Source organism: Diabrotica virgifera, chromosome 5, assembly GCF_917563875.1.
Source record: "Diabrotica virgifera virgifera chromosome 5, PGI_DIABVI_V3a".
NCBI classification, from domain to species: domain Eukaryota; kingdom Metazoa; phylum Arthropoda; class Insecta; order Coleoptera; family Chrysomelidae; genus Diabrotica; species Diabrotica virgifera.
This window is the reverse complement of record NC_065447.1, coordinates 216689624-216702851: the sequence shown is the minus strand read 5'-3', so window position 1 is coordinate 216702851 and position 13228 is coordinate 216689624. Positions and strand designations below refer to the sequence as shown.

General features: G+C 31.9%; 1 protein-coding gene across 1 annotated transcript in view; it reads left to right on the top strand.

The window, feature by feature from the left end:
• Nucleotides 1-13228, top strand: part of LOC126884619 (E3 ubiquitin-protein ligase RNF34) — a 123947-nt gene that overhangs the window by 31761 nt on the left and 78958 nt on the right. Inside the window, exon 2 of the mRNA XM_050650677.1 lies at nt 3888-4018. Within this exon, the coding sequence (XP_050506634.1) occupies nt 3888-4018 (131 nt within the window). The remainder of the gene's footprint in view (nt 1-3887; nt 4019-13228) is intronic.

Below are 13228 nucleotides of genomic sequence, written 5' to 3'. Positions count from 1 at the left end.
ATCATACAATATTTTTTCTACAAAAGCTTTTACTTGAACTTGACTGACATTCCATTTTTATATTTTTTTGACATTACATTCAAAATTGTCTATACGGTCAATACTAATTGCAGTGCCTTAAAAATATTTTAAAGCTTTAGTGCCTCAAAGTAACATTTTTAAGGCACGCATGGAGTGCTAAAAATTGCATTTTTAACACGGTTGTAGAAAAAATGGCATTAATGAGATTCCTTAATTATTATAAACAAATTAGCTGTGAATTAAAAAAAAACATATGGCTAACTTTGTCCCAAATGAGCCCAGGCTAAATTTTTTTATTTGAAAATTCGTGTTAAAATACTATCTTTTCGAATATACAGGGTGTCCCGAAAAGATTGGTCATAAATTATACCACACATTTTGGGGTCAAAAATAGTTCAATTGAACCTAACTTAGCTTAGTACAAATGTGCTCATAAAAAAAGTTATAGCCCTTTGAAGTTACAAAATGAAAATCGATTTTTTTCAATATATCGAAAACTATTAGAGATTTTTTATTGAAAATGGACATGGGGCATTCTTATAGCAGGAAAATCTTAAAACAGAATTATAGTGAAATTTTTCCACCCTATAAAAATTGTACCACCCCATAAAAATTTTACGGGGGTTTTGTTCCCTTAAACCCCCCCAAACTTTTGTGTACGTTCCAATTAACTCATTATTGTGGTACCATTAGTTAAACACAACATTTCTAAAACTTTTTTGGCTCTTAGTATTTTTTTGATAAGCCAGTTTTTATCGGGATGTGGCGTCTTTTTAAATATGTTTACATAAAAATTTTATGGGGGTTTTGTTCCTTTAAACCCCCCAAATGTTTGTGTACGTTCCAATTAAACTATTATTGTGGTACCATTAGGTAAACACAGTGTTTTTAAAACTTTTTTGCCCTTAGTCTTTTTTTGATAAGTCACCTTTTATCAAGATGTGGCTTCTTTTTCAAAACATACCTAATAATGTAAATTATAAATAAATTTTCAGATTATTAACAGCTCTCTATAATCGTACTTAACCATATACAAATATGTGGTGGATTCGACAAATATTCAAAATATCTCGATAAACACTGGCTTATCGAAAAAGTACTAAGGGGCAAAAAAGTTTTAAAAATATTGTATTTACCTAATAGTGCAACAATAATAATTTAATTGGAACGTACACAAAAGTTTGGGAGGGTTTAAGGGAACAAAACCCCCATAAAATTTTTATGGGGTATACAAATTTCACTTTATTTTTTTTAAGATCTTGCTACTATAAGAATGCCACATGTCCATTTTCAATAAAAAATCTCCAAGAGTTTTCGATATATGAAAAAAAATCGATTTTCATTTTGTAACTTCAAAGGGCTGTAACTTTTTTTGTGTGCACTATTGTATATAGGTAAGTGAGGTTCAATCAACCTATTTTTGACCCCATAATCTGTGGTATGATTTATGACCATTCTTTTCGGGACACCCTGTATAAAAATATTGTTTCTACGGACAACATTTTTAAGGTTATTCTAAATGTTTATAAACTACAAAATTTTAAAAATTTAGCATTAGGATTTTTGACTATGTTAATTATTTTTTTATCTTTTTTTAATACATTTTGATACTATCACTCTTCTACTTTCATTTGGCATACTCAGAATTGTTCTATCTTCATTATTTTCTGTTTTATCTTATTGCAAAATAAAGGTCTCTGGGATAAACAAATAGAATAACTCTTAAACTAATTAATGTTTCGGTCTCAAATTTTGAGGGCTTGTCCCAATATCCAACTTTGGGTGAAACACTAAAGTTCTAAGGTAGTTTTAGTAAAAGTTATTAACAAATAATAGGTCTGGATCCCGCGTATGAAAAAAAAATTGATTAATAGCAAGCTAAAAATTTGTTAATAGCTTAAGGGTGTCTAGTCGGATAAACTTTGATATATGGGAACACTGGAACAGGGGCAGTTTTAATTGTGGAACAGGTTAAAAATTTGGAACGGTCACACCACGAAAACGGCTCATTTATTTTGTCCGACAGAACAGACTTAAACTCTCCGAACAGAGATTAAACTCTCATGCAAAAATCAGACTGCTATTCATCACCTGTCATAATTCCTGTCATTTGACATATTCTACATGTTCCACTCATTAAAACGCCCATTTGGTGATAAATAGCAGTCTGATTTTTGCATGAGAGTTTAATCTCTGTTCGAAGAGTTTAAGTTTGTTCTGTCGGACAAAATACATGTGCCGTTTTCGTGGTCTGACCGTTCCAAATTTTTAACCTGTTCCACAATTAAAACTTCCCCTGTTCCAGTGTTCCCATATATCAAAGTTTGTCCGACTAGACACCCTTAAGCTATTAACAAATTTTCAGCTTGCTATTAATCAACTTTTTTTTCATACGCGGGATCCAGACCTATAACGATTTTCACTTATTTTGCAGTTTGCGTAGCAACAAATTAACTTTTTAACGTTAAAAAATCGGCATTTTGAAGGTTTTTCGATGTTCTAAAAAACTGAATTTTGTAATTTTATGTCAACTATTTAGTTTTTGAATGGAATGCAAAAAATCGAAAAAATCGCGATTTTTGCACTAAATTGTCAATAATTAAAAAACGGACGCGAACTCTAGGCAGGAAACAGGTAGGTTTAATTCCTATAGGTCTACAATAACTAAAAAAGTACAGTAAAACCTCGATTTAACGGACTTCGGATATAACGGACAAAAAAATCCGGTAAAATGTGAAAAAAATTCAAGAGGTCTCTGTTTATTGCAAAGAATTTTAATACAATTTTTATTATAGCATCGTGCGGACACATTTCTAATTATAAAAAAACAACAAACTTCAAAAGTGCAAATACAACTTAAGGTGATACAGTAGCGATCAACAGGTAGCCAAAACGCGTTCCAAGGTTGCGGCTGTAATTTTGAATATTTTTTCGAGAGATTTGGCACACGTATACGTAATATAATAAAGAATGGCGGTACAGAGCCCAATTTGAAAAATATATTAATATGTGGAAATTACTCTGTAATTAAATACAATATTAAAAAAACAAACCTGTACCGCCATTAAGAAGAACAAAAAAATACACTTTCTTCTAATATACTTTTTTATCCGATGCCTAGATTTTGTGTCATTTTGGAACTACTAATGAAATAAAAAATTTTAGTATTTTAGTATTCGCTTCGCTCATTCTGCAAACTTTCACATGCGTGCCTTAAAAATGTACTTTTTAACACGTATATCATACAATATTTTTTCTACAAACGTTATAAATTTATAAAATACAATATTTTTGTTAATTGCTGAAACATTGAATTCTATGACCGTAAAAGGTAGAACTGGTTGTCTACACTCGAGGGGAATGTCTAAAAATTAAAAATTCTTAGCGAAAATATTATACCGTTACATAAACTTGTTTTTTCTACAAACGTGTTAAAAATGCAATAATACAGTTTAAATTAAATTTTAAAAAACCTTTTAAACCATCTTTTTCAAATTGCGCAAGTTGTACTATTAATATTAATGTTAATAAATGAAATCTGCTTTAAAGTAGCATTTTTAACGCTCCTATGGAGTGCTAAAAATTGAATTTTTAACACGGTTGTAGAAAAAAAAAAGTTATTTGATTTATTTTAAACCTATTTTTATATAACGGACTTTCGGCATTAACGGACACCCCGTCCCCCCATTTAGTCCGTTATATCGAGGTTTTACTGTAGTCAACTACCTGGATCTTTGAGTGTCCCGAGAAAATCCTTATTACCCTGGACTATCTAGCTTTAGACACTTACATGTCGTACAGAAAAATTAAATTTAAGTCATATTATTCTAATAGTTTTATACAATTAACATATATTTTATTTGAAGGGTATTGTATTGCGAAAAATGTCTAATTTTGTTGAAACGCCCACCTGACAGGTCGAAGTTGATGGAGCTGAAATCGAAGGATCTTCAAGACTATTTAAATAAGAGAAATATATCCACATACGGTTTAGTCGGTACGTTTTTTTTTTATTATAAGTATGTATATTATTAAGTATTAGGTAATTTATAGATCTACAAATTAATGAAAAAATTATTAGGTTAATCATCAAATTACTTAAATGGAAGGTTTCTTCTACTTCCTGAAAACCTGTGGGTTACAACCTTTTACCTTTCAACCGTCAATACAGTGATAAGCGCGCTAATAACCGGCAGAATAACGCAAAAGATGGAAAACACATTAAGTCATTAAGTTGTGAGATAAAAGGAAGTGAAACTAGTGGAGATGTGAGATTTAGCGATAAGAACCTATACATTTACATTCTACTTATTATATCCCACCTTGTAGCAGAAATGTTTTCTGACTACATATTTTTTTATTGTTTACTTCCCTTCATTATATAGGGTGCCCCAAAAGTAGTGGAACGGTCGAATATTTCGCGAACTAAACATCGGATCGAAAAACTGAAAAATCCGTGTTCAATCATTTTAAAAAATCTATCCAATGACACCAAACACCAACTCCCACTACACCCCCTGGAGGTGGGGTGGGGGTAACTTTAAAATCTCAAATGGAAACCCCTAGTTTTTCTTGCAGATTTGGATTCGTTACGTAAAAGTAAGCAACTTTTATTCAAGACATTTTTTCGAACTGTGGATAGATGGCGCTATAATTGGGAAAAACGATTTATCCTGATACCATAGGTAAATTATAGAAACGGTCTAATATCTCGAGAAATACACTTCCAAATGAGAAACCAAAAAACAGGTTTTCAATATTTTTCGAAAACCTATCGATAAACACCAAAAATGACCCTCCAACCCACCCCCTGGAGACGGGGTGGGGGGTAAATTTAAAATCTTAAATAGCAACCCTCACTTTTTATTGCAGATTCGAATTCGTCATGAAAAATTAAGCTACATTTATTCGAAACATTTTTTAAAATTGCTGATAGATGGCGCTAAAAAATCGTATTTTTCCAATTAAAGCGCCATCTATCAACAATTCTAAAAAATGTTTCGAATAAATGTTGCTTAATTTTTCATGACGAATCCGAATCTGTAATAAAAAGTGGGGGTTGCTATTTAAGATTTTAAAGTTACCCCCACCCCACCTCCAGGGGGTGGGTTGGAGGGTCACGTTTAGTGTTATTCGATAGGATTTCGAAAAGTATTAAAAACCGTTTTTTTGGTTTCTCATTTAGAAGTGTATTTCTCGAGATTTGTAGACCGTTTCTCTAATTTACCTATGGTATCAGGATAAATCGTTTTTCTCAATTATAGCGCCATCTATCCACAGTTCGAAAAAATGTCTTGAATAAAAGTTGCCTACTTTTACGTAACGAATCCAAATCTGCAAGAAAAACTAGGGGTTTCCATTTGAGATTTTAAAGTTACCCTCCACCCCACCTCTAGGGGGTGTAGTGGGGGTTGGTGTTTGGTGTCATTGGATAGATTTTTGAAAATGATTGAACACGTATTTTTGTTTTTTGATCCGATGTTTAGTTCGCGAAATATTCGACCGTTCCACTACTTTTGGGACACCCTGTATATTAAATACTTTATGTCAAAAACCCCATTGCATTTTTTTGTTTTCTTGAAATTCCAATCTACATTTCACTAATTCCAACCCTGTTCAAAAATTCGTATGAGGAGTGAAACAAGTTTTTCTATTCTGGACAAAATACGCTTCTATATACGGCTGTATAGAGAATGGGATAACCATAAGGCACACGTTTTTAATTTTGTCTGGTGTTTTGTCGCGATAAATTTTGAATTCCACCTTGAGGAAAAGGTAGCGATACAGGTTTAGGTTTAATTTGGTTTATTGACATTACCAAAAAAGGAGAAAAATGGTTTTCAGACGCTGTAATTGGCTGAAGGATGCCCGTTGATCGCTAGGGTGAAAAAGGAGGTCAGTTGAAGCAGAACCATCAACTCTTTAAGCTATGGATTAAGCTTCAGAACGTTTTCAAATTCACAAAAGGTCCTTTTATCCAACAGAGCTACCCAGAAGGGGATTTAATAGTTCCTAAGAATGGATATGTGAATGGTTTTAGTTGTGACAGCTAGCTAAGTGCCTTTTTGTCCAATTTATTTGAAAATATAAGTAGTAGGGCGTGGTCTCTTTGTGATGAGATGCCGGTTCCTAAAGTCCTCGTATGTGTACTGATACTACTAATGAGTAATGGGTAGTAATAAAAAAATAATAAGTGTGTTACCGTCTTTGGTTCCCGTTCCCAGTTGGTTTCCAGTTTTCCAGTCAATTTTATGGAAAATTAGCTCTTCGGTGTGTGATTGGAATTTAAAGGTGGAATTGGAGTTTTAAGTTTTGTGTAGTTCTTCTCAAGGTAACATTAACATTCTTTTTATTACAAATAAAAGAAAAGAAAATTTAACAATTTTTTTCCTTAAGAATATAAATTCACGTTTGGAAGTTTTAGATTGTCATAAATATTGCATTCATAATTTTTATATATACAACGTCGACGTCGCAGTTTACTTGTTTTCCCCATCTTTTACTTGATATTAGGGTGAAACTTCAAAGGCGGCATATAGGGTGAGATCAAATAAACCAGGTAAACCGCGCAGTCGACGTTGGCAAACCGCCTGTATATAAACAAGCCCTTAGGGCTTGGGTCTTGTTTATATGCAGGCGGTTTGCCAACGTCGACGTCGCGGTTTACCTGTTTTCTCCCTGTTTTACTTGGTATTAGGGCTTGCTTATATGCAGGCGGTTTGCCAACGTCGACGCCACGATTTACCTGTTTTCCCCCTGTTATACTTGATCTCACCCTAATGCCGCCTTTGAAGTCACCAAGATAAACAGGGGGAAAACAGGTAAACCGCGACGTGGACGTTGGCAAATCGCCCTATATGAACAAGGCCTTAAGGTGAAACTTCAAAAGCGGCATTAGGGTGATATCAAGTAAAACAGGTAAACCGCGTAGTCGACGTTGGCAAACCCCTGCATATAAACAAGCCCTTAGACATATCGGACGAGTTTGGCAACTGCCACTGTCACAGTGACAGTTTTAGTTGACATACTCCTCTGATACCTCTAAAGGTGGGAAACAATAAATATAAATATAATGCAAGTGTAAAGGTTTTTATCGCTAAATCTCCCACATCCAATAGTTAAATTTTTTTTTATCTCACAACTTAATTATGTTTTCCATCTTTTGCGTTATTTTGTCGGTTATTAGCGCGCTCATCACTGTATATTATCAGTGCCAAAAAGGAAAAGATTCTGTTTGAGCTGTTAAAATATATTTTCGGACAAAATTAAAGCCACATAAAGTGACTGCTCACACGACCAAAACAATTTTATATTTTGAGTAAGAGAAAGTATTTAGAAGTCAAAATAGATGGGCACCTTACAGAACCTATAGACATAGACAGCGGAATAAGCGGATCATCAAAAGAGTCAAGCGGAAGAGGATGTAACATCGGAAACAAAGAAGTAAAAATACTCTGTCAATCAGATGACGCAATGTTGATAGTCCAAGATGAAGATAGTCTGCAAAGATTAGTCCGCAGCTTTAAAATAAGAGCAAAAAATAATTGACATTGGCAAAATGACAATTTCATCTCAGAAAGCTACAACAATAAGTAATCAGTAAAGAACCAATCAGATGTAAAATAGAAATTTATCGCATTACTATTGAACAAGTAATGGAAATAAAATACCTTGGTATAACCACTGTTCAGCTATGGAGACGTGGACAAAGAAATTTGAAGTCAAGTACAAAAAGCAAAAAGGTTTGGCAAGTATTACCCCAGGCTGTGGGTGAAAAATAGGTCGATTTCAGGATATAATTCAGGAATTTTCGAAAACTATCAGGTGTTGTAAAGGACGATGCCAGGAATAACTTCTACTAAAATGTAACCAAAAATATTGTGCGCTTTTTTATATATTGCGATTTTCATTTGTTAAATTTGCAATTTTTAAAGATTTTTAATTTTGCAGCTTAGGATATTGATTTTAGAGAAAAACTTTTTAATAGAAAGTTGTAGTAAATTAAAAACCAAGAATTTGAGCTATGGTAAGTTTAATTTCGTTTTATTGGTTATTGCAAAACAGCCTGCGAAAGGTCCAAAATGGCCGTTTTTTACAATTGCATTATTTATTGTACAAATCATTTTTTATGTTTTAAAGCTTTAAAATGAAGATCTTTCAATTCCAAACATAAAAAAAAGTTGTAAAGTCAGATTAACGAATTTGTTGCTTAGATATTTTAAATTGTTTATCCCAAGAGGTCAAATGTCGAAGGCTATAACTTTTTGAAAAAAAAAATCGTAGAGAGTTGGTGAAACATCCAATCTCCTTCTAAAGAGTTATATTTTCATATTCTGATGTAAATAAATGCGTAAATCATTTTTAAACGTCTAATTTTTGGGTTTGAAAATAAGGGGGCACATTTCGATATAAACATTTAGAGCTGAAGCGGCCCTGTACATCCTATGAGTTTTTAACTTACAGATTATTGTTGCTGAGGACGAAACGAAGATTTATAAAAAATAAAAAAATTCTACGACCAACTAAAGCCGAGATAATTGTTTTTTTTTTCTTAAATCGTAGTGCATTTATTTATAACAATTAAGAAATTATTTTACAGTCATTGACTAAAGAAAGACTTATATTATCTTAAAATAAAAATTATTATAAAATATAATTACATTTAATTATTAAAAATTATTTTTAAATCGGTGCTTTTGCGAACGGCCGAATTTTGCAAATCGCCCGACTCGCTTCAAATCCGCGCGCTCGGAAAATTTGTACGTAACTTGTATTAAATTTTGACAGAAAACAATTTAATAATATTACCATTATAATATACAGTCTGTTTACCACTGTATTTGTTTTTCTTGATAAACTTTTATATGTGAAATCTCATTTCTGAAGAAATAATATTACAAAAATGATACATAGAATAATATATGAAATATATAACTATATTTTGAATTTTTTCATTGTTATATAAATATAATAATAGTAATGTTACTTCTTATTATACAATATAAAACTTTTTCTTCTTGTAGTGACTATCCGTTTTGGATGTTGGCGAAAGAAAAAGTTTTGTATTGTATAATAAGAATATTATACAATATAAAAATTTTCTTCTTGTAGTGACTATCCGTTTTGGTTTGGATGTTCGCCAACATCCAAAACGGATAGTCACTACAAGAAGAAAAAGTTTTATATTGTACAATAAGAATATTATACAATATAAAACTTTTTCTTCTTGTAGTTTCTTGTAGTGACTATCCGTTTTGGATGTTCTCTAACATCCAAAACGGATAGTCACTACAAGAAGAAAAAGTTTTATATTGTATAATAAGAAGTAACATTATTATTATTATTATATTTACATACCAATGAGAAAATTAAAAATATAGTTATATATTTCATATATGTATCATTTTTGTAATATTATTTCTTCAGAAATGAGATTTCACATATAAAAGTTTATCAAGAAAAACAAATACAGTGGTAAACAGACTGTATATTATAATGGTAATATTATTAAATTGTTTTCTGTCAAAATTTAATACAAGTTACGTAAAAATTTTCCGAGCGCGCGGATTTGAAGCGAGCCGGGCGATTTGCAAAATTCGGCCGTTCGCAAAAGCACCGATTTTAAAAATAATTTTTAATAATTAAATGTAATTATATTTTATAATAATTTTTATTTTAAGTTAATATAAGTCTTTCTTTAGTCAATGACTGTAAAATAATTTCTTAATTGTTATAAATAAATGCACTACGATTTAAGAAAAAAAAAAACAATTATCTCGGCTTCAGTTGGTTGTAGAAAATTTTTATTTTTTTTATAAATCCTCGTTTCGTCTTCAGCAACTTTAATCTGTAAGAAACTCATAAGATGTACAGGGCCGCTTCAGCTCTAAATGTTTATAACGAAATTTGCCCCCTTATTTTCAAAACCAAAAATTATCTCGGCTTCAGTTGGTCGTAGAAATTTTTTAATTTTTTATAAATCTTCGTTTCGTCTTCAGCAACAATAATCTGTAAGTTAAAAACTCATAGGATGTACAGGGCCGCTTCAGCTCTAAATGTTTATAACGAAATTTGCCCCCTTATTTTCAAACCCAAAAATTAGAGGTTTAAAAATGATTTACGCATTTATTTACATCAGAATATGAAAATATAACTCTTTAGAAGGAGATTGTATGTTTCACCAACTCTCTACGATTTTTTTTTCAAAAAGTTATAGCCTTCTATATTTGACCTCTTGGGATAAACAATTTATAATATCTAAGCAACAAATTCGTTAATCTGGCTTTACAACTTTTTTTATGTTTGGAATTGAAAGATCTTCATTTTAAAGCTTTAAAAAATATAAAAAAATGATTTGTACAATAAATAATGCAATTGTAAAAATCGGCCATTTTGGACCTTTCGCAGGCTGTTTTGCAATAACCAATACACGAAATTAAACTTACCCTAGCTCAAATTGTAGGTTTTTTAATTTACTACAACTTTATATTAAAAAGTTTTTCTCTAAAATCAATATCCTAAGCTGCAAAATTAAAAATCTTTAAAAATTGCAAATTTAACAAATGAAAATCGCAATATAAAAAAAGCGCACAATATTTTTGGTTACATTTTAGTAGAAGTTATTCCTGCCATCGTCCTTTACAACACCTGATAGGTTTCAAAAATTCCTGAATTATATCACGTTTTTTCACCCACAGCCTGGGGTATATCCTGCCAACGATTGGTGAATAACACTATATAGCGAAACTGACGTATTAAAACTGAGATGAAGTTATAATGCCAGTATAAGACCAATAATGACATGCAGCAGAAACAAGACCTGATACAGCTACAACACAAAGACTACCTACTAAAACCGACAGATATGAGAGTACTCAGAAGAACTACACGAAATATGTTGAGGGATCGAAAGTGGAATGAAGACATTAGAAGGTGTCAGCAATTCAATGTACAGTGCATAAACGAATGGACACTAAATAGAAAAAAAAAAGAATGGAATAACCACATAACCAGAATGGGGGAGACATGTGTGATCAAGATAGCAAGAGATAAATCATCAATCGATAGAAGAAGTGAAATAAAAATGTATACCATTTTTATTCAGTTGCAATGCGAAGACAAAACTGTCTTATTTTTCACTTAGAACAGAGAGCGCAAACCAGCACTCTAAATCGACGATTTTCGACTCTAATTGGAGTCATCATCAGAGAGACGTAGGTTTGCTGATCTCTGCCCCAAGTGACGAAACTCCGAGAGCTTATCCCCGCATTGCAACTGACGTTTATGGAGTAGGTGTCTAGAGACATCTGGCAACTGAAAGTCAAAGTTTTCAACCTAATAGAAATATTAAAAATATTGAAAAATATTAAAAATATTCCTAAAAGATATTTAATTGAAAACTTATTGGACCATTTTCCTGGTAACACCTCCATGGCTTCTAAAAATTGCAAGCCAGATGGATGCTGAAGCGAAAAAGACAAGAGGGAATTCAAAAACTTACAATTCACTACCCCGTCTGTTCAGCTGGTAAGTTCAACCCTAATAGAAGAAGTATTGGCCGACCGCGCAAAAATTGGAGTGACAACCTTCCATAGAGGTAACAATCTGCCAATGAACAAGCATAATTGCTTATCAAGAAGAAGAAGAAAGAAAAGACAAAGTATTTCGGTATCATGTTTTATCAAACTTTGGTAGACTCTGAAAGATGAAAACAAGGGGACTAAAATTTGTGAAATATGTGGGGTTTCCTACGGAAATCTTCGTGAAAATTGAATTTTGTTTTGTAAAGAAAATCGCATGTGCTGCGTCGATTTTCTCCCTTATGTCATTTTACTAACCTATAGAGGAGTATTGATTCTCTTTTAACAAATTCTGGCATAAGGGCTGCTAGTGCCCTAAGGGTGTTAATTATGACCTAAACACTAATGCTAATATATGTCAGTATCCGTGATTTTCTCCTTCATGCCACTTAGGGCAGTCAATGAGGGCATTTGGCTTCGAATTCCATCCTACTACATCGATTTACTTGATATTTTCACAGTAAGTAGGGAGTAGCTCAAGAAACAAAGTCTACCCTATGCCGATGTGTTCTTTTATCTTGGTGGGTGGTTCCCACCCCTTCTTAGGGGTAAAAAATGTTTTGGTTAAAATAGCCACGGAAGAGGCTAGGGAACCTAATTCTAAGCAAAAACTGTTCTATAATTATTTTTTGAAAACTCAATACTTTTTGAGTTATTCGTGGTTGAAAATTGGCCATTTTAATTGAAAAATGACACCTTTTCGGACGGATTTTTGCGAATACCTTAAAAATTATGCATCTAACAAAAAAACTATATAAAATATTTCTGTAGGTTATAAAAAAACAAAGAGATTCGTACCTTCATAAATCTTCTAGTTAAAATACAAAGAGGGATATGGTAGGTAAGAAGAGTTTGTTTTTTTGCTGCGTGCTCAAATCGGTGTATTTATTCAACTCGAAATAACAGAGAAACTGTCGATTTTAGGTGTATAATGATACAAATAACTTTTGTAGTGCTTGAAAAGACCTTTAAAATGAGCAATACCAAAGGTCGATTACATTCAAACTAAGCGAGATATTCTGCAAAAAAGTTGATGACTAATGTATTTTAAGAAGAAATGAGAAGTATATTTAACCCCTCATCCATCAGAATTTAAATACATCGTTTTCCTTCTACAATACTTTTTATTATAGTGTTATTTCTATGTTCAAAAATTTGGACTGGATTAAAATAATTGGTTTTTGAAAAAAAAAATAAGATCAAATTATAGAGCGCAGTTTTAAATTTTCTTAAAAATCTTCCTTTTCCTCCATGTAACTCAAAAAAGATACCACACAAAAATGTAGGGCTCTTTCAGGTAAAAATTTCCTTTTTATTTTTCGTTACTGTATCTCTTATCATTTTTAAGTTACATGGAGTTACATGGAGAAAAAGGAAGATTTTTAAGAAAATTTAAAAATGCATTCTATAATTTGATTTTTTTTAAAAACCATTCATTTTAAACCCGTCCAACTTTTTGAACATAGAAATAACACTATAATAAAAGGTATTGTGGAAGGAAAACGATGCATTTACGTTTTGGTGGATGGGGGTTAAAATTACTTCTCATTTTTTCTTAAAATACATTAGTTATCAATTTTGTTTGCAGCATATCTCGCTTAGTTTTAATGTAATTGACCTTTAATATA